The 18,831-nt window shown below is 37.8% G+C and overlaps 1 protein-coding gene across 4 annotated transcripts in view; it reads left to right on the top strand.

Moving 5' to 3' along the window:
• The window catches only part of ZDHHC20 (zinc finger DHHC-type palmitoyltransferase 20), a 103,863-nt gene that overhangs the window by 29,892 nt on the left and 55,140 nt on the right, over window positions 1-18,831 (top strand). For 3 of the 4 annotated variants that reach the window (XM_049867446.1, XM_049867449.1, XM_049867447.1), the window contains exon 2: window positions 16,146-16,172. In XM_049867446.1, coding sequence (XP_049723403.1) covers window positions 16,146-16,172 — 27 coding nt within the window. Of the gene's footprint in view, window positions 1-16,145; window positions 16,173-18,831 lie in introns of those variants that run through there. The other variant, XM_049867448.1, reaches the window with a different exon arrangement.

The following is an 18,831-nucleotide window of genomic DNA, read 5'->3' as shown; positions in this document are numbered from 1 at the left end:
CCTTTCTGATATTCTGTGGTTCCCATTTTTTTTAATGAATAACTGGTATGCCTTTTTTTTTTTTCAAAGGTGGGTAGATCATGGCCATGACAAATATCGTGTACAGATATGCAATAGCCCCCTAATAGGAGGCTTTCAAATTTTTCCTCCTACAGTATGTTCCCCTCACACAGCCAGAGTGAATGTTTTAAAACCCAAGTCAAGATTTTTACTCTTCCACTCACCTTCCTTCTCACTGGGAGTGAAATCCAAAGTTCTTTCCATAGCCTATAAGACCCTAAATGCTGTGGCCTGCCACTTCTGACCTCGTCTCTTCCTTTGCACGCTCTGCTTCAGCCAAACAGGCCTCTTTGGTTTTTATCTAACAGATCAAGCCTGCTCCCACCTGAGGACCTTTGCACATTTGTTTCTTCTTCCTGCAGTGCTTTTCTCTGCGATTTCCATGTGGCTAGCTCTAACTTCCTCTGGATTTCTGTTCAAATACTCACCTTTTCAGAGAGACTTTACTGACTACACTATATAAAACAAGTACTTCCTCTTTCACTCTCTCTTTAGCCTGCTTTGTTTTTCTTCCAAGCACTCAGTAGTATTTGATGTATAGTTAGTTTGTGTTTCTCTTCTGAGTAGTAATATTCACTGCTTTATTTCCTGAACCTAAAATAGGCCCTAGCATAGTGTGCACTCAATAAATAATTTGTTGAACAAATTGAGTGTATACTTACCAGATCCCATAGTAATAGAAGGGTGAGAATGAGAATCTTTTCACATAGTAGATAACATGATTAATTTCGAGTACAAATATTCTGAACTTGTATGTATAAACTTACTCATTTAACATTGTCTCAATCTACCTGACTTCAAGATTTACTAAAAGCTGCGTGCAATCAGGACAGCTTTGTACTGGAATAAGAACACACATACAGATCAATGAGACAAAATAAAGAATTCAAAAATAGACCCTTACCCAGTATGTTCAACTGATTTTCGTGAAGCTCCAGGGTAATTCAGTGGAGAAAGGATGTTGGTTGCTGTTGTTAGGTGCCGAGTCGGTTCCGACTCGTAGTGACCCTGTGCACAACAGAACGAAACACTGCCTGGTCCTGTGCCATCCTTACAGCCGTTGTTATGCTTTAGCTCATTGTTGCAGCCACTGTGTCATTCCACCTTGTTGAGGGTCTTCCTCTTTTCTGCTGACCGTGTACTTTGCCAAGCATGATGTCCTTCAGGGACTGCTCTCTCCTGACAACATGTCCAAAGTATGTAAGATGCAGTCTCGCCATCCTTGCTTCTAAGGAGTATTCTGGCTGTACTTCTTCTAAGACAGATTTGTTCTTTTGGTAGTCCATGGTATATTCAATATTCCTTGCCAACACCACAATTCAAAGGCGTCAATTCTTCAGTCTTCCTTATTCACTGTCCAGCTTTCACATGCATATGATGCAATTGAAAATACCATGGCTTGGATCAGGCGCACCTTAGTCTTCACGGTGACATCTTTGCTCTTCAACACCTTAAAGAGGTCCTTTGCAGCAGATTTACCCAATGCAACGCATCTTTTGATTTCTTGACTGCTGGTTCCATGGCTGTTGATTTTGGATCCAAGTAAAGTGGAATCTTTGATACCTTCAGTCTTTTCTTCGTTTATCATGATGTTCCTCATTAGTCCAGTTGTGAGGATTTTTGTTTTCTTTATGTTAGGTGTAATCCATACTGAAGGCTGTGGTCTTTGATCTTCATTAGTAAGTGCTTGAAGTCCTCTTTCAGCAAGCAAGGTTGTGTCATCTGCATAACGCAGGTTGTTAATGAGTCTTCCTCCAATCCTAATGCCCCGTTCTTCTTCATATAGTCCAGCTTCTCGTATTAATTTGCTCAGCATACAAATTGAATAGGTATGGTGAAAGAATACAACCCTGACGCTCGCTGTTCCTGACTTTAAACCAATCAGTATCCCCTTCTTCTGTCTGAACAACTGACTTTAAACCCATCAGTATCCCCTTCTTCTGTCCAAACAACTGTCTCTTGATCTATGTAAAGGTTCCTCATGAGCACAATTAAGTGTTCTGGAATTCCCATTTTTCGCAATGTTATCCATGATTTGTTTTGATCCACACAGTCGAATGCCTTTGCATAGTCAATAAAACACAGGAAAACATCCTTCTGGTATTCTCTGCTTTCAGCCAGGATCCATCTGACATCAGCAGTGATATCCCCGGTTCCACAGCCCCTTCTGAAACTGTCCTGAATTCCTGACAGTTCCCTGCCGGTATACTGCTGCAGCCATTTTTGAATGATCTTCAGCAAAATTTTGCTTGTGTGTGATATTAATGATATTGTTCTATAATTTCCACATTTGATTGGATCACCTTTCTTGGGAATAGGCATAAATATGGATCTTTTCTAGTCAGTTGGCCAGGAAGCTGTCTTCCATAATCCTTGGCATAGGCGAGTCAGCACCTCCAGGGCTGTATCTGTTTGTTGAAACATCTCAATTGATATTCCCTCAATTCCTGGAGGCTTGTTTTTCGCCAGTACCTTCAGAGCAGCTTGGACTTCTTCCTTCCGTACCATCGGTTCCTGATTATATGCTACCTCTTGAAATGGTTGAACATTGACTAATTTCTTTTTAGTATAATGACTCTGTGTATTCCTTCCATCTTCTTTTGAAGCTTCCTACGTCATTTAATATTTTCCCCATAGAATCTTTCACCATTGCACCTCGAGGCTTGAGTTTTTTCTTTAGTTCTTTCAGCTTGAGAAACACGGAGCGTGTTCTTCCCTTTTGGTTTTCCATCTCCAACTGTTTGCACATGTCATTATAATACTCTACTTTGTCTTTTCGAGACACCCTTTGAAATCTTCTGTTCATTTCTTTTACTTCGTCAGTTCTTCCTTTTGCTTTAGCTTCTCGACATTCAAGAGCAAGTTTCAGAGTCTCCTCTGACATCCATCTTGGTCTTTTCTTTCTTTCCAGTCTTTTCAGTGACCTTGCTTTCTTCGTGTATGATGTCCTTGATGTCATTCCACAACTCATCTTCGGTCACTAGTGTTCAGTTTCAAAAATGGTACTAGAAATATTAGCCATCTATATGGAAAAAAAAAAGAAACTTGATCCTTACCTTGTACCATATATAAAAATCAAGTTTTAAAATGGATTATAGACCTAAAGTAAAAACTTCCAGAAGAAAAACAAAGGGAAAAAAATCTTTGTGATATTGGATTGGCAAAAATTTAAAAGGGCTCAAAGAGTGAACCACAAAAGAAAAAATTGGTAAGTTGGACTCCATCACAATTAAAATTTTTTGCTCTTCAGAAGACAGTTATGAAAAGGAAGAGATAAGACATGGACCAGAAGAAGATAATTTGCAAAACATATCTGTTAAAGGGCTTATATCCAGAATGTATAAAGAAGTTTTGAAACAGTAAGACAAACAACACAATTAAAAAGTGGTCAGAATTTTGAGTACAGACTTCACAAAAAGAGATAGGTATAGCTAATAAGCACATGAAAAGATGCTCAACAGTATTAGTCATCAGGGAATTGTACCTAAAAACCACAATGAGGTACCTTTTCTGATAAAGTTAAATATATATTTACTGTTAGATCCAGCAGCCTCATTCCTAGATATTTACCCAAGTAATGAAAATACATGTCCATACCAAGGCCTGTATGTGACTATTTTTAACAGCCAAAGACTGAAAGCAACTCAAATGTGGGTGTATCATGGCCATGACAGATACTGTGTACACGTATCCAATAGCCTCCTAATAGGATAAACCAAAAGAAGTCTGTGCTAAGACATGTCCTAACCAAGCTTTTGAAAACTAGAAGAATCTTTGAAAGCAGTGAGAGAAAAGGACACGTTACATATGAGAAAAACAATTAGAGTAACGGATTTTTCTTCAAAAACCGTGAAGACCAGAAAGAAGTAGCACAATGTTTTTCAAGTACTGAAAGAAAAGAACAATTAATCTCAATTCTTGTATCAGTGGAAATTGGCCCCATCAAGGCCGAAGCTGGCAGTTGCAGATCCATAGGGCACATCTTCGCATTTGAAGCATTCAAAGCAAAAGCAGGATAAAGGGAACAGTATGGCTTTCTTCTTATGTCCTTTAGGGAAAGGAAAAAAAATTTTTTTTTCCCCAGGAACCTTCCTTAATCCCCCTATCCCAGACATATTCATTATCAAGAACTGGATCACGTGGCCATAGTAGCTACAAGGGATACTGGTAAAATGAATACCTGGCATTTTCAGCCTCAATAAATGGGAGGCAGGCAAGAAAAAGGGAAAATTAAGTAGAAAATAGAATACAGCAAGCCTACATGGTTCTGAGAGTCTTATATTTCAATTAATACCTTTAAATGGCATTATACATAGTCATTATACACTGACAAGATTGAAATATGATGTTCGTCATACAATTTTAAATACCATGTGTAAACATTTAATATGCTTAATTTTTGTACCTTATTTTTGCATAAATAACACACACCTTCTGTGTTTGTTTGCCAACCGCGCCCTCCCCCTATTAGGTATTATTGTAAGTGCCACCGTGCCAATTTTTTTTTTCATGTTGCTGTAAAAAAAAAAAAAAAAAAAAAAAAACTGGCATAGTGTGCGTAGAAAAATACCCTGTGAAGAGGGTGTGGTTGGCAAACAAATGTAGAAAGTGCACGTTATTTGAATAAAAAACGATAATCTTGCTTTTGTCATCAAAAAAAATTTTTTAAGTATATTGCAGTATTCAGAAAATGGAATAGTCTTGTTTCCCTCTGTATGAGAGGTTCTGCAGGTAGCCATGTGTTTGTTGTTCTTAGCCATGTTTTTGTAGTTAGAAGTTCAGATAACAAATGCTGAGAGCTCGTTCCATTCTATCCACTGTTCTGCATGCTAGTAAACCGGTTATGTACCCTACGTTCAAGAGCAATTGGAACACAGATTGTAAATCAGTAATTACAAATGTTGGAAAGTTATATAAAAAGTATAAGGTCTATGGAAATACATAGCAAGGAGATTTATCTCATCTACTGCACAGTATGGAATTATATTACCAGAAAGCAATTTGGCCTTTTGGTCCTGGCCACTGAGCCCCACTGGGGCTGACCTTTATCCAGATTGATTCCCCCACCATGTCCAGTCTGACCTTTACATGGATTAGTGGGGGGCCTGCCAGTGACTGATGAAAACCCTAGAACACAGAGACTTAGATGGGGCCCTTCCAGACTGGGTAAACCTGCCATAGTAAGAAGCATCGGTTGCAGCAGTACCAGAATTGGAGACAGTGAACGGACCTGGACAGTGGCACCTGAAAGAGAGCCAGGAGCCAGTTGAGAGAAGTGGCCAGTTCCTGGTTAAAAGGATTCCTGGTTGACAAGAGTGAGCATCAGTTTTCGGGAGCGGTAAGCAGGGCCCCTTTGTGATTTAAGTAGGTCCCCTTTGTGGTTTAAGCAGGTCCCCTTGAGATGTTGAGGTCCCATGTTGGGACCCCTCCCAAACCTCACCCTATGCTTATTTCTGTTTTTATCTTTCTGTTACTGAAGTTGTTGTAGTTATGATGTTTCTGTGAGTTCTCTGTGACTTACAATGAATTATCAAACCCAATAGTGCCATGAGGGGAACAGCTTGTGTCAGCAATCATGGAAAAGTTGGTAAACATCCAAAAACCAAATGCATTATCATCACATTGATTCTGACTCGTAGCGACATACAGGACAGGATAGAACTGCCCCATACCATTTCCAAAGCTGTGTCTTTACAGAAGCAGACTGCCACATCTTTCTCCCACAGAGCAACTGATGGGTTTGAACTGCCAACCTTTCGGTTAGCAGCCAAGTGCTTAACCACTGAGCTACCAGGACTCCAAAAAATTGGAAAGTATATTTGACCTCCACCTCATAGGAACCAGCTTCATGCTGATTCTTTTCATCAGGGTTATCATTTTCAGTTGGTGGCCAAGGCAGTTCTCTGTGAAGAAGTGCTTCTGGCTTTGGATGGTTTATGTAGCTTTGTTTTTAGTTTGAAACAGTTTTGTTTCCTGTAATTGCATGACTGTCTTAGTGGAAAGTTGAAAGAGGTGACACTAGAAACTGTTAGCCAGATGCTATTTTAAATTGAACTCTCTGTTCTGAGGAGTGTGCTAACACAGTGTATTATCAACTTTTTATTTTTACTAGTATGATTATTAAACAGTGGTTTTTTTTAGTGTAGTTGTACTTTGGATTTCTCTTGTGGATGAGACTAAGCATCATTTTTGGTTTAAGATGTCAGTATTTCCTTTTCCCTGAACTCCCTGGTCATCTCTTACTGGTTTGTAGATACTCTAAATATTAGGGAAATTAGTTCTTAGTCTGTGCTAAAATTGTGAATATTTTTTCCTAGTGTACTGTTAGTTTTTTCACCTTCTTCTACTGATTTTTCCAAGCATTTGTTAAAAAATAAATAATTTGGTGTGTCAGTCTTTTCTTTTATGGCTTCTGGGGTTTGTATTGTACTCTGAAAGACCTGCTCTGCTCCTAAATTATATGTATTTTAAAAATCTCCCCAGTTTCTTCTAATACTTAGTTTTGGTTTTTTTTTGTGTGTGTGTGTGTGTTTAAATCTTGGATACATTTGGAATTTATTCTGGTCTGTGTTGTGAGAAATATCTCAACTGTAACTTTTCTAGATGGCTACCCATTTATCCGAACACTGTTGACTCTACCACACTGATTTGAAATTCCATTTTTATCATTTACTAAATTCCCAGATGTATGGGTTCATTCTTGGACTTTCTGTTCTATTCCATTGATCTATTTAGCCATTAACCATTACAACTATTTTATTAGTTGGGCCATTTTTAACAATTTTAATAATATTTTAATATTTGGCAGAACTAGTCCTACATCATTATTCTTTCAAGATTTTCCTACCTATAAGTTTATCTTCAAAAATGAATGTTAGACTTTGTCTAGTTTTTTAAAAAGCATCTTCACTGGAATCACATTAAATTTTTAGATTAATTTAGGGAGAACTGACTTTTTTTTTCATTTATTTATTGTCTTTTAAGTGAAAGTTTACAATTCAAGTCAGTCTCTCATACAAAACCTTATACACACCTTGCTATGTAAGCCTAGCTGCTCTCCCCCTAATGTGACAGCACACTCCTCCTCTCTATCCTGTATTCCCCATGTCCATTATCCAGCTCCTGTCCCCCTCTGCTTTCTCATCTTGCCTCGAGGTGGGAGGTGCCCACATAGTCTCATGTTTCTACTTGAGCCAAGAAGCTCACTCCTCACCAGTATCTTTTTCTGTCTTACAGTCCACTCCGATCTCTGTCTGAAGAGTTGGCTTCGGGAATGGTTCCAGTCTTGGGCTAACAGAGGGTCCGAGGGCTGTGACCTCTGGGGTCCCTACAGTCTCAGTCAGACCATTAAGTCTGGTCTTTTTACTAGAATTTGAGGTCTGCATCCCACTGTTCTCCTGCTCCATCAGGGATTCTCTCTTGCGTTCCCTGTTAGGGCAGTCATTGGCGTTAGCCAGGCAACATCTAGTTCTTCTGCTCTCGGGCTGATGAAGTCTCTGCTTTATGTGGCCCTTTCTGTCTCTTGGGCTCATATTTACCTTGTATCTTTGATGTTCTTCATTCTGCTTTGCTCCGGGTGGGTTGAGACCAATTGATGCATCTTAGATGGTCACTTGGTAGCATTAAAGACCCCAGACACCACTCCCCAAAGTGGGATGCAGAACATTTTCTTAATACATTTTGTCATGCTAATTGAACTCTATAGATGTCCCCTGAAACCATGGTCCCCAGACCCCCATCCTTGCTAGTTCGGATGTATTCAGGAAACTTCTTTGCTTTCATTTAGTCCAGTTGTGCTGACCTCCCTTGTATTGTGTGTTGCCTTTCCCTTCACCTAAAATAAAGCTTATCTACTATCTAATTAGTGAATACCCCTCTCTGTCCCTCCCCACCCTCGTAACCATCAAAGAATATTTTCTCCTGTGTTTAAACCTTTTGTTGAATTCTTATAATGGTGGTCTCATACTATATTTATCCTTTTGCAACTAATTTCATTTAGCACAATGCCTTCCAGTTTCTTCCATGTTATGAGATGTTTCACGGATTTATCATTGTTCTTAATCATTGTGTAGTATTCCATTATGTGAATATACCGTAATTTATTTATCCATTCATCCGTTGATGGGCACCTTGGTTGGTTCTATCTTTTTGCTATTGTGTACAGTACTGCAGTGAACATGGGTGTGCCTATATCTGTTTATGTGAGGGCACTTGTTTCTCTAGGGTATATTCTAAGGAGTGGTATTGCTGGATTGTGTGGTAATTCTATTTGTAGCTTTTTAGGGACGTGCCAAATTGATTTCCAAGGTGGTCGTACCATTTTATATTCCCACCAGCAGTGTATAAGTGTTCCAGTCTCTCTACAACCTCTCCAACATTTATTTTCTGTTTTTTTGGATTAGTGCCAGCCTGAGAATTGACATTTTAATGATGATTCTTTCTGTAATAAAACATAGTAAGTCTTTCCATTAGTTCAAATTGGTGGAACAATGGTTAAGTGCTGTTCAAACCCACCAACAGCTCCATGAGAGAAAGATCTGGCGATCTGCTCTCAGAGATTACAGCCTAGGAAATCCTATGGAGCAGTTCTACCCTGTTCATATAGGGTCGCTATGAGTCGAAATTGACTTGATGGCACACAACAACAACCTCAGAAGCGTTATGATGTTTCTCTTCGTATAAATCTTGTTTACTTCCTAAACTTATACGAATCTTTTTTTTTTTTGACTGGTACACACTGTTCACACCTATATTTCAAGTTTGGAAATGCATATTTGTAAGCAGCAATACAAAAGTATTCATGAAGAATGCATAATTTCTGAAAATTATGAGAACATCCCTGCTACCAATACATTTCTAAATACAAAACTGACTACCATATTTGTTACTTCTGTGTTGCAAGAGAAGTTCATTTTCAAAAAAGATAAAATTCAGTCTTTAGGTGTGAATGGTATGAATGAGATTTTTTTTTAATTAATTTTTATTGTGCTTTAAGTGAAAGTTTTACAAATAGGTCAGTCTCTCAACATACAGCTTGCTATACACTCTGAATTGCTCTCCCTCCAATGAGAGAACACAGTTCTCCCCTCCACTCTTTCTCCTCATGTCCATTCGGGTAGCTTCTGGCCCCCTCTGCCCTCTTATCTCCCCTCCAGACAGGAGATGCCAACATAGTCTCATGTGTCTACTTGATCCAAGAAGGTTGTGCTTCACCAGTATCATTTTCCATCCCATATTCCAGTCCAATCCCTGCCTGAAGAGTTGGCTTTGGGAATGGTTCCTGTCTTGGGCTAACAGGAGGTCTGGAAACCATGGCCTCTGGGGTCCTTCTAGTCCCAGCCTGACCATTAAGTCTGGTCTTTTTACGAGAATTTGGGGTCGCATCCCACTGCTCTCCTGCTCCCCCAGGGGTTCTCTGTTGTGTTCCCTGTCAGGGCACTCATCGGTTATGGCCAGGCACGATCTAGTTCTTCTGGTCTCAGGCTTGCGTAGCCTGTGGTTTATGTGGTCCTTTCTGACTCTTAGGCTCATAATTACCTTGTGTCTTTGGTGTTCTTCATTCTGTTTTGCTCCAGGTGGGTTGAGACCAATTGATGCATCTTAGATGGCCGCTTGCTAGCGCTGAAGACCCCAGACACCACTCTCCAAAGTGGGATGCAGAATGTTAGTAGATATTATTATGCCAGTTGGCCTAGATGTGCCCTGAAACCATGATCCTCAAACCCCTGCCGCGCTGGTCTTTGAAGTGTTCAGTTTATTAAGGAAACTTCTTTGCTTTTGGTTTAGTCCAGTTGTGTTGACCTCTCCTGTATTGTATATTGTCTTTCCCTTCACATAAAATAAAACTTATCTACTATCTAATTAGTGACTACCCCTCTCCTTCCCTCCCTCTCCCCTCTCGTAACCATCAAAGAATATTTTCTTCCTTGTTTAAACTATTTCTCCAGTTCTTATAATAGTGGTCCTTTTTTTTTTATATACAGTAGTTGTCCTTTTGCAACTGACTGATTTCACTTAGCATAATATCTTCCAGATTTCTCCATGTTACGAGATATTTCACAGATTCATTGTTGTTCTTAATTGTTGTGTAGTGTTCCATATGTGAATATACCATAATTTATCCTTTCATCCATTGGTGGGCACCTTGGTTGGTTCTGTCTTTTTGCTATTGTGTACAGTACTACAGTGAACATGGGTGTGCACGTATCTGTTTGTGTGAGGGCTCTTCTTTCTCTAGGATATATTCCAACGAGTGGTGTTATATGGTAATTCTATTTCTAGCTTTTTGAGGAAGTGCCAAATTGATTTCCAAAGTGCTCGCACCATTTTACATTCCCACCATCAGTGTAAGTGTTCCAGTCTCTCTATAACCTCTCCAACATTTATTATTTTGTGTTTTTTTGGATTAACACCAGCCTGAGAATTGACATTTTAATGATGACTCTTTCTATATTAGAACATAGTCTTTCCGTTTGTTCAGATTGGTGGAACAATGGTTAAGCGCTGTTCATACCCACCAACAGCTCCATGAGAGAAAGATCTGGCAATGTGCTCTCACAGAGATTACAACCTAGGAAATCCTATGGAACAGTTCTACTCTCTTCATACAGGGTTGCTATGAGTCAGAATTGACTTGATGGCACACAACGACAACCTCAGAAGCATTATGATGTTTCTCTTTGTATGAATCTTGTTTATTTACTAAACTTATACGAATCTTTTGTAGGTGGCTGAGTAAGCAAAATCTTTACTTCAATTATAAGTTCTATGTAGTGGTTGCATGTCTTTAGGAAAGTTACTCGTTTCTCTATATCAGTTTTTGTACACTACTGATTACTGAAGTCTCTTGTCTATAATAGTTTTTTTCCCAGTTGATGTTCTATGACTGTCCAAGAATGTAGTCATATAATGTGCAAAAGGGATACATTTGGCTTATCCTTTCCAATTTTTTATGCCACTGATTTATTTTTTTGTAATTGTGTGGCCTGACTGACTTAAGGTGGGCTGAAAAGAAGCCCTGTGCCTCTCCAAAATTGTGTGTGTGCGTGTGTGTGTGTGTGTGTGTGTGTGTGTGTGTGTGTGTATGATACTGAACTTACATGTCTTGTCCCTGACTTTAGTGGGAATATTTCTAGTGTTTTCTTATTAAATTTTGCTGGCTTGGGAGTTTACAACACCTACCAAAAAAAAAAAAAAAAAGGACTAGCTGCCGAGGCTGCTTGTATACAACCAAACACCTCATGGGATTTGGTTCATTGTTTTGGAGGTTTGGGGTCCTGGTTTCATGGGACATCCCGGTTACTTGGCCTAATAAACGTGTTTAGTACTTTTTTTCTACCTCATAGTTCATTTTATAGTACTTGGGGTTTTAAAAGCTTGCAAGTAACCATCCAAGGCAAAACACTTGGTCTCTATCCACCTGGAGCAACAGAGGAAGGAGAGTCAGGAATAGGAGAAAGAAAAGGAATGTGTGGCTAATTGTCTTCATGAGGAACTGCCTCCTTTTCCAAGAGACCAGAAGTACAGGCTGGTACCTGGCTACCATTACTGAGCATTTGTTCAAAGAAAGCTTCTATAGAAGAATCCTGAACAAAAGGGGGGAAATACAAACAGAATTTCAAATTCTCATTGGCTTCAGGCTTTCTGATGAACTCCTAGAACTGTTACCCTGAGATAATCTTTAAACCCTAACCCAAAAATATCCCCTGCAGTCTTAAAACCAAACAATAGTTTAGCTTAACTAGTAAAAAATTCTGCCTTGAGCATTATGTTCCTTTAAGAACTATCTGTATGGGATTGAAGTGACAACAACAAATCTGAAGAGGAGACAGGAACCTTAGGAGGCACTAAGTTTATGTTATGGGGAGGAGTGGCTCACAAAAGGAGGGTAAAAATGGTTGTACAACTCAAAGAATATAATCAAATTTTGCTGGTTTTGTGGGTTGATATTTTAAGTATATTAAGGAATTTACTCCTGTTTTATTCAGAGGTTTTAGTTAAGAATGTATATTGAATCAACAAGTATTTCTTAAGCATTGCTGCTGTATGGTATGCTTTGGAGCTAAAACAATAATTTAGGTGACAGACACTACGGGAAAGAATACAAGTCCAAAACACTTGAGTTCAAATCCCATCTATACCACATGCTAACTCTGTGACCTTAAGCAAGTTGTTTAATTTTTTTTTTCATTTTTTCTTATATTTAATTATTTTGTGCCTTAGTTTCCTCATCTCTAAAATGGAGTTAATGATAACTAGTAGGGTTGCTAATTGTTCTAAGACATGATTCTCAACTTCAGGGAGTATACAGTCCAGTAGCTTGAGACAGATGTATCAACAAGTACTGTAATTGCAAAATAATGAGACAGTATGGTAGAGATGGAAGAGTGAGCAGTGGTGATATAAAGGGTGATCTGTTTTGCCTTTTACAAAGGAGGTAATATTTAAATTGAGCCTTAAAGAATAAATAGGGGAGGCACACAGCATATATTAAGACAAAGATGTGTGAAACTGCTTTATGCATTCAGGAACTTGCATTTCGTTAAGAATAATTAGATCATAGGTGGGGACAAATGACAGAGGAGACAGAAGTAGACTCATTTTAAATCACAGAGCACCTATAGTGTTTGCTGCCCTGCAGATTTTCTACTTTATTCTGTAGGCAACTGGGAGGTGTTGAATATTGAACGATCAGAGTTACTGGTGGTTGGGGGTGTGTTAAACTGGTAGTAGGGAGACACTTTAAGCTTTTTCACTTGAGGAAGGTATGAAATTGCATGGGAAGGATTGAGAAGAGGTAATAGATTTGAAAGAGACTTTAGGTGGTAGAATCAACAGAAACTGCTGGTAGCCATTGGAATATTTGGAGAGAGGAAGGAGGAAATAGCATTTCCCAGGGTTTCAGGCTCAGGAGGCTGAACTGGTTGTTGGATCTGTTCACCAAAGTAGGAATATTAAAATGGAGAAAAACGTAAGAGAGGTAGGCACTGAATTAACTCTACTGTGCTTGGTCTAATTTTTACAATATTAATGTTCAGAGGAAAAAACCTGTCGCCATCAAGTCGATTCTGACTCATAGTGACCCTAAAGGACAGAGTAGAACTGTACCATAGTTTCCAAGGAGTGCCTGGTGGATTCAGACTGCTGTAGCACTTAACCACTATGCCACCAGGGTTTCCTCAGAGAAAAAGCACTCTAAAAATAACAGTGATAAATTCTAGGTTTTTGTTTCTTAATCGCGGTGAAAATATATATAACAAAACATTTACCATTTCAGCATTTCTTACATGTTTGATTCAGTGACATCAGTTACTTTCATCATCTTGTGTAAGCATCACCACTATCTATTTACAAATTTTTCCATCACTCTTAATAGAAACTCTGCCCTTTAAGTAACAACTTACCCTTTCCTTCTCCCTCCCGCCCCAGTAGCCACTAATAAACTCTGGTCTCTATACATTTGCCTATTTTAAATGTTGTATATAAGTGAGAACAGATAATATTTGTCCTTTTGTGACTTTATTTCACTCAGCATAATGTTTTCAGGGTTCGTCCATGTCATAGCATGCATAAGGACTTCATTACTCCTTATGGCTGAGTAATATTCCATCCTATGCATATACCACACTTCGGTTATCCGTTCATTTGTTGGTGAACATTTATGTTGTTTCCACCTTTTGGCTATTGTGAATAGTGCTGCAGTGTTCATTGTTGTACAAGTATTTGCATGTTTGCTTAGTTCTTTAGGGTATAAACTTACGAGTAAAATTGTTGGGTCATATGATAACTCTATGTTTATCTTTTTGAGGAACCGCTAAAGTGTTTTCCACAGCGGCTGTACTGTTTAACAATCCCATCAACAGTGGATAAGGGTTTCAATTTCTCCACATCCTCACCAACATTTGTTGTTTTCTGGTCATAGTCATCCTAGTGGGGTGAAGTAGTACCTCATTGTGATTTTGGTTCGCATTTTCGTAATGAGTAATGACGTTGGGCATCTTCTCCTGCGCTTGTTGGCCATTTATATTTCTTTGGTGAAAAGTCTATCCAAGTCCTTCGTCTGTTTTTGATTGAGCTGTTTGTCTTTTGTTGTTAAGTTGTAGAAGTTCTTTAAATATGTTGTTGTTGTTGTTAGGTGCCGTTGGTTCCGACTCATAGCGACCCTATGCACAACAGAACGAAACACTGCCCGGTCCTGAGGCATCCTTACAATCGTTGTTATGCTTGAGCTCATTGTTGCAGCTGAATAATAAACCCTTCTCCAGTATATGGTTCCCAGATATTTTCTCCCATTCTGTAGGTAGTCTCTTCACTTTGTTGATGAAGTCCTTTGATCCACAAAAGTTTTTCATTTTGATGAAATCTAATTTTGTTTTTTGTCACTGGTGGCTTTGGTGTCATATCCATGAATCCATTGTCAAAAACTAAATCCTTTTTGAGCAGCCGTCTAAGGTGTTCCACTGGTCTCACCCCACTGGGAGCAAGGGAGAATGAAGAAGACTAAAGACGCAAGGGAAAGATTAGTCCAAAGGACTGATGGACCACAACTACCATGCCCTCCATCAGACTTGAGTCTAGTACAACTAGATGGTGCCCGGCTGCCATCACCAACTACTCTGACAAGGATCACTATAGAGGGTCTCGAATAGAGCTGGAAATAAATGTAGAACAAAATTCTAACTCACAGAAAAAGACCAGACTTACTGGCCTGACAGAGACTGGAGAAACCCTGAGAGTATGGCCCCCAGACACCCTTTTAGCTCAGTAATGAAGCCACTCCTGGGGTCCACCCTTCAGCCAAAGATTAGACAGGTCCATAAAACAAAACTAGACTAAGTGGGCTCACCAGCCCAGCAGCCCAGCAGCCCAGGGACAAGGACTAGAAGGCAGGAGGGGACAGGAAAGCTGGTAACAGGAAACCCAAAGTGAAGAAGGGAGAGTGTTGACATGTCTGTGGTGGTGTTGGTGATCTGTGTCACAGAATATGTGTACTAACTGTTTAAGAAGAAGCTAGTTTGTTTTGTAGACCTTCATCTAAAGTACAATTTAAAAAAAAAAACAAAAAAACTAATTGCAAAGAGTAAGGGGGAAAAAAAAAAAACTAGATCCTGAAGCATTAACTCCTAAATTTTTTTCCTAAGAGCCTTATGGTTTTAGTTCTTATTTGAGATTCTTAATCCATTTTGAGTTAATTTTCGTATATGGTGTGAGGTATGGGTCCAGCTTCGTTCTTTTGCATCTGGAGATCTAAGTTGTTCCAGGACCACATATTGAACAGACTATTCTTTCCCCATTGCATAAACTAAGCACCCTTGTCAAAAATCATTCGACCACAGATTTATGGGTTTATTTTTGGACTCAAGATTCTGTTGGTCTGTCTGTCTTTATACCAGGACCAGACTGTTTTAATTACTGTAACTGTTTAGTATGTTTTGAAATTAGGAAGTGTGAGTTCTACTTCTTTCTTTTTCAAGATTGCTTTGTCTATTCAGGGTCCCCTGTAATTCCATGTAAATTTGCGAATTGGCTTTTTCATTTCCGTAAAGAAGGCTGTTGGAATTTGGGGATTGCGTTGAATCTGTAGATTGCTCTGGATAGTGTTGTATCTTAATATTAATAAGTCTTTCAATCCATGAACACAAATTGTCCTTCGATTTAAGTTTTTTTTAATTTCTTTCCACAGTGTTTTATAGTTTTCAGTGTATAAGTCTTTCACCTCCTTGGTTAAATTTATTCCTATGTATTCTGTTAGATGCTATTGTAAATAGAATTGTTTCATTAATTTTCTTTTCAGATTGTTCATTGCTGATTTTGTGTGTTAACCTTGTATCCTGCCACTTTGCAGAATTCATTTATCAGCTCTAGTAACTTTCTTGTGGATTTTCTGTGTTAGGATCATGCCATCTGCAAAAAGGGATAGATGGTTTTACTTCTTCCTTCTCAATTTGAATACCTTTTATTTCTTTTTCTTGCCTAATCATTCTTAACTCCTCTTTTTTATGTAGCTTTTAGAGAGTGGTTGGTAAGGTACATCACAGACTAATTAAATACTTAAAGTAATATTGCTTCTTTTTCTTCTATTCTAGTTACGATTACTGGAAATGGAGAAAACGGTAAGACACTTTTAGTCTCAATCTATGTAGGTTATTTATAGTCTCTTAATTGAAACCCACATACTTTTTATTTACTTAGTGGTGACTACATGTATTTTTGTTTTTCAGGAAGAAAATACCTATCTTTAAAATTTAAGTAATTAAAAGAAGTAGTAGTGGTTTTATTTTCATACATTAAATATATTCTCATGTTATTTATATAAAGTAAAATAGCAATTATTTTGTAAGGCACCTAGCACCCAAACTCCTTTGTGTATATTTATGCAAATATTTCTGTGTTTTATGTTCTTCAGGACTTTTTGTAGTAATTCACAGTGTTTTAATATCAGTTCTAACTTCATGTAATTGAGGAGGGGATTGTTTTTCTTGGAAAAACTATGGCTAAATGGGGTTAAATCATTTATGTGTTTATAGTCTTATGTTGTACAAATCTTATTGATGATTTCTGCTTATACGTTTGTTTAAAAATAGCGTTTTACTAATTACAACAAAACAACCCATTGTCATCGAGGTGATTCCTACTCATAGCAACCCTATAGGACAAAGTAGAACTTCCCCATAGGATTTCCAAGGAGCACCTGGTGGATTCGAACTGCTGACCTTTTGGTTAGCAGCCGTAGTTCTTAACCACTATGCCACCAGGGTTTCCTTATACCCAGAGTGTAACTTTGTAAGTTGTGTAATTAGCTCATTTTGAAAGGGAATTCAGGTTTTTACAATGATTAGTCAAAAAGACCAGATTTAGAGGGAAATTTTTCTCAAAATTTCACCTAGATAGAAGAAAATTCTAGAAGTCTGTTGAGATCAAATTTCAAAAATGCAATCTGATTTTATATACAAAAATCCAAAGAATGTCTAAAACAGAAAGTCTTAATGAATATTTATTATTATTATTGGAGATAATTTGGCATTAAGCATGTAAGTTTCAAGTTGCCTTTGAATCTAATTTATCAGTAACAGAATAAATACAGACTCAATATTGGTAGGCTTATTTTTTTATTTTAAATGAAAACTGTGTCCTCATGTTGAAAGCACAGATATAGAGAGCAGAGAATTTCAGAAGTTCTTAGAACTTTTTTTTACATTACCTTATTATCTCTTGTGGCTCTTTTTACTATGTCTTTCAAAGAATCTTTTGATGAAGATTCGTGTTCGCTTGTTTGTTTTTCACTTAAGTTACAAGTGATTTTTGAATGTAGATGTTTTTATTCATAAATATGGGTTATTTCCTCTTTCAGCTTTGATTTAATTTGTATGATTAAGGTTTTACTTTTCAATATTACCTGTAACTAACCCACAGTTTATAGTACGTATATGTGACCAGAAGTTTGCTTATTAGCAATCATATTAATTTGAACTTTGTTATAGCAATATCTCTTCTGTTACTCTTTACTCAATATAATGTACTAATTACCATCTGTTAAGTACTTCCGTTTTCCAGACATTGTGCCAAAAGCTTCGTTTTATTTTTTGTTTGAGAATTAAGATTTTTTTAAAACAAATAACCGTTTTGTTTTTATTCTCATGGAAAACAGATGTATTCTTAAAATATATTAAATATTTCAAAAAACTTGTAAGAGTATATTGTTTTACATTCTATTCTAGCCTTAGTTGTAAATAACTAAATGATTAAAAAGTGTAAAGTAGCTCGAGGTTATAGTTTGTCTCACAGCTATACAAGTGTATATAGATGAGAGATGGCAAACTTGTTTGAATCTGGTGGCCAGCCAAGAATGTAGGCGAAACAAGCTGTGTGAAGGTAACGTTACAGGTTCACCTCCATGTTGGCATGGCAGCAGGAGAGCAGTAGGGACTGAGCTCCAGCATACTTTGCCAAAGTAAAAACAAATGAAGGAGGAGGCTGACGTAATTTACATTTTAGTACTTCCTAATAGGCCTTATTCAAAACAAGAATTACTTCTCATTTTCACACTCCATAGGAAAGGTACCAAGGAAACGTTTAAAAGATTCGATCTTAGATTTTAGAGACTTTTCCCCAGATGCAAGAGGAAACTACATGAAGAGAGATAAAGCAGGGATTCTCAAACTTTTTAACCTCAGGGCCTCTTTAAAACCCACTAAAATCCACCCGCCATCTAGTCGGTTCCAACTCATCATGACCCTATAGGACAGAGTAAAACTGCCCCATAGGGTTTCCAAGGAGCACCTGGTGGATTCAAACTGCTGACCTTTTGGTTAGCAGCCGTAGCTCTTTACTATGCCACCAGGGTTTCCAGGACCTCTTTACAGTCTTAAATTATTGAGGATCCCAAAGAGCTGTGGTTTATGTGAGTTATACCTATTGCTGTATTCCATATTACTTAAAACTGAAAAAATATTAAAAGGTTTATTTAGTAAAATATTTAAAAATAACAATAAGCCATTACATGTTAACATAACATTTTTATGAAAAATAACTATTTTCCAAATAGAAAAATGTTTAATGAGAAAAGTATGATTGTGTTATATTTTTATAAATCTCTTTAATGTCAGGTTTAATAAAAGACAGCTAGATTCTCAGATTTGATTCCACCTCGGCCATCTAGCCTCTGGGGAACTCCACTGTACACTTTTGAGAGAATCAGAGTGAAAAGGATAAATTCTATATTAATATTATTACATAAAAAGCTTTTACCTTTTAGATGCCCTGAAAGAGTAC

This window comes from Elephas maximus, chromosome 23, assembly GCF_024166365.1.
Source record: "Elephas maximus indicus isolate mEleMax1 chromosome 23, mEleMax1 primary haplotype, whole genome shotgun sequence".
NCBI classification, from domain to species: domain Eukaryota; kingdom Metazoa; phylum Chordata; class Mammalia; order Proboscidea; family Elephantidae; genus Elephas; species Elephas maximus.
This window is presented reverse-complemented; position numbering and strand designations above follow the sequence as displayed.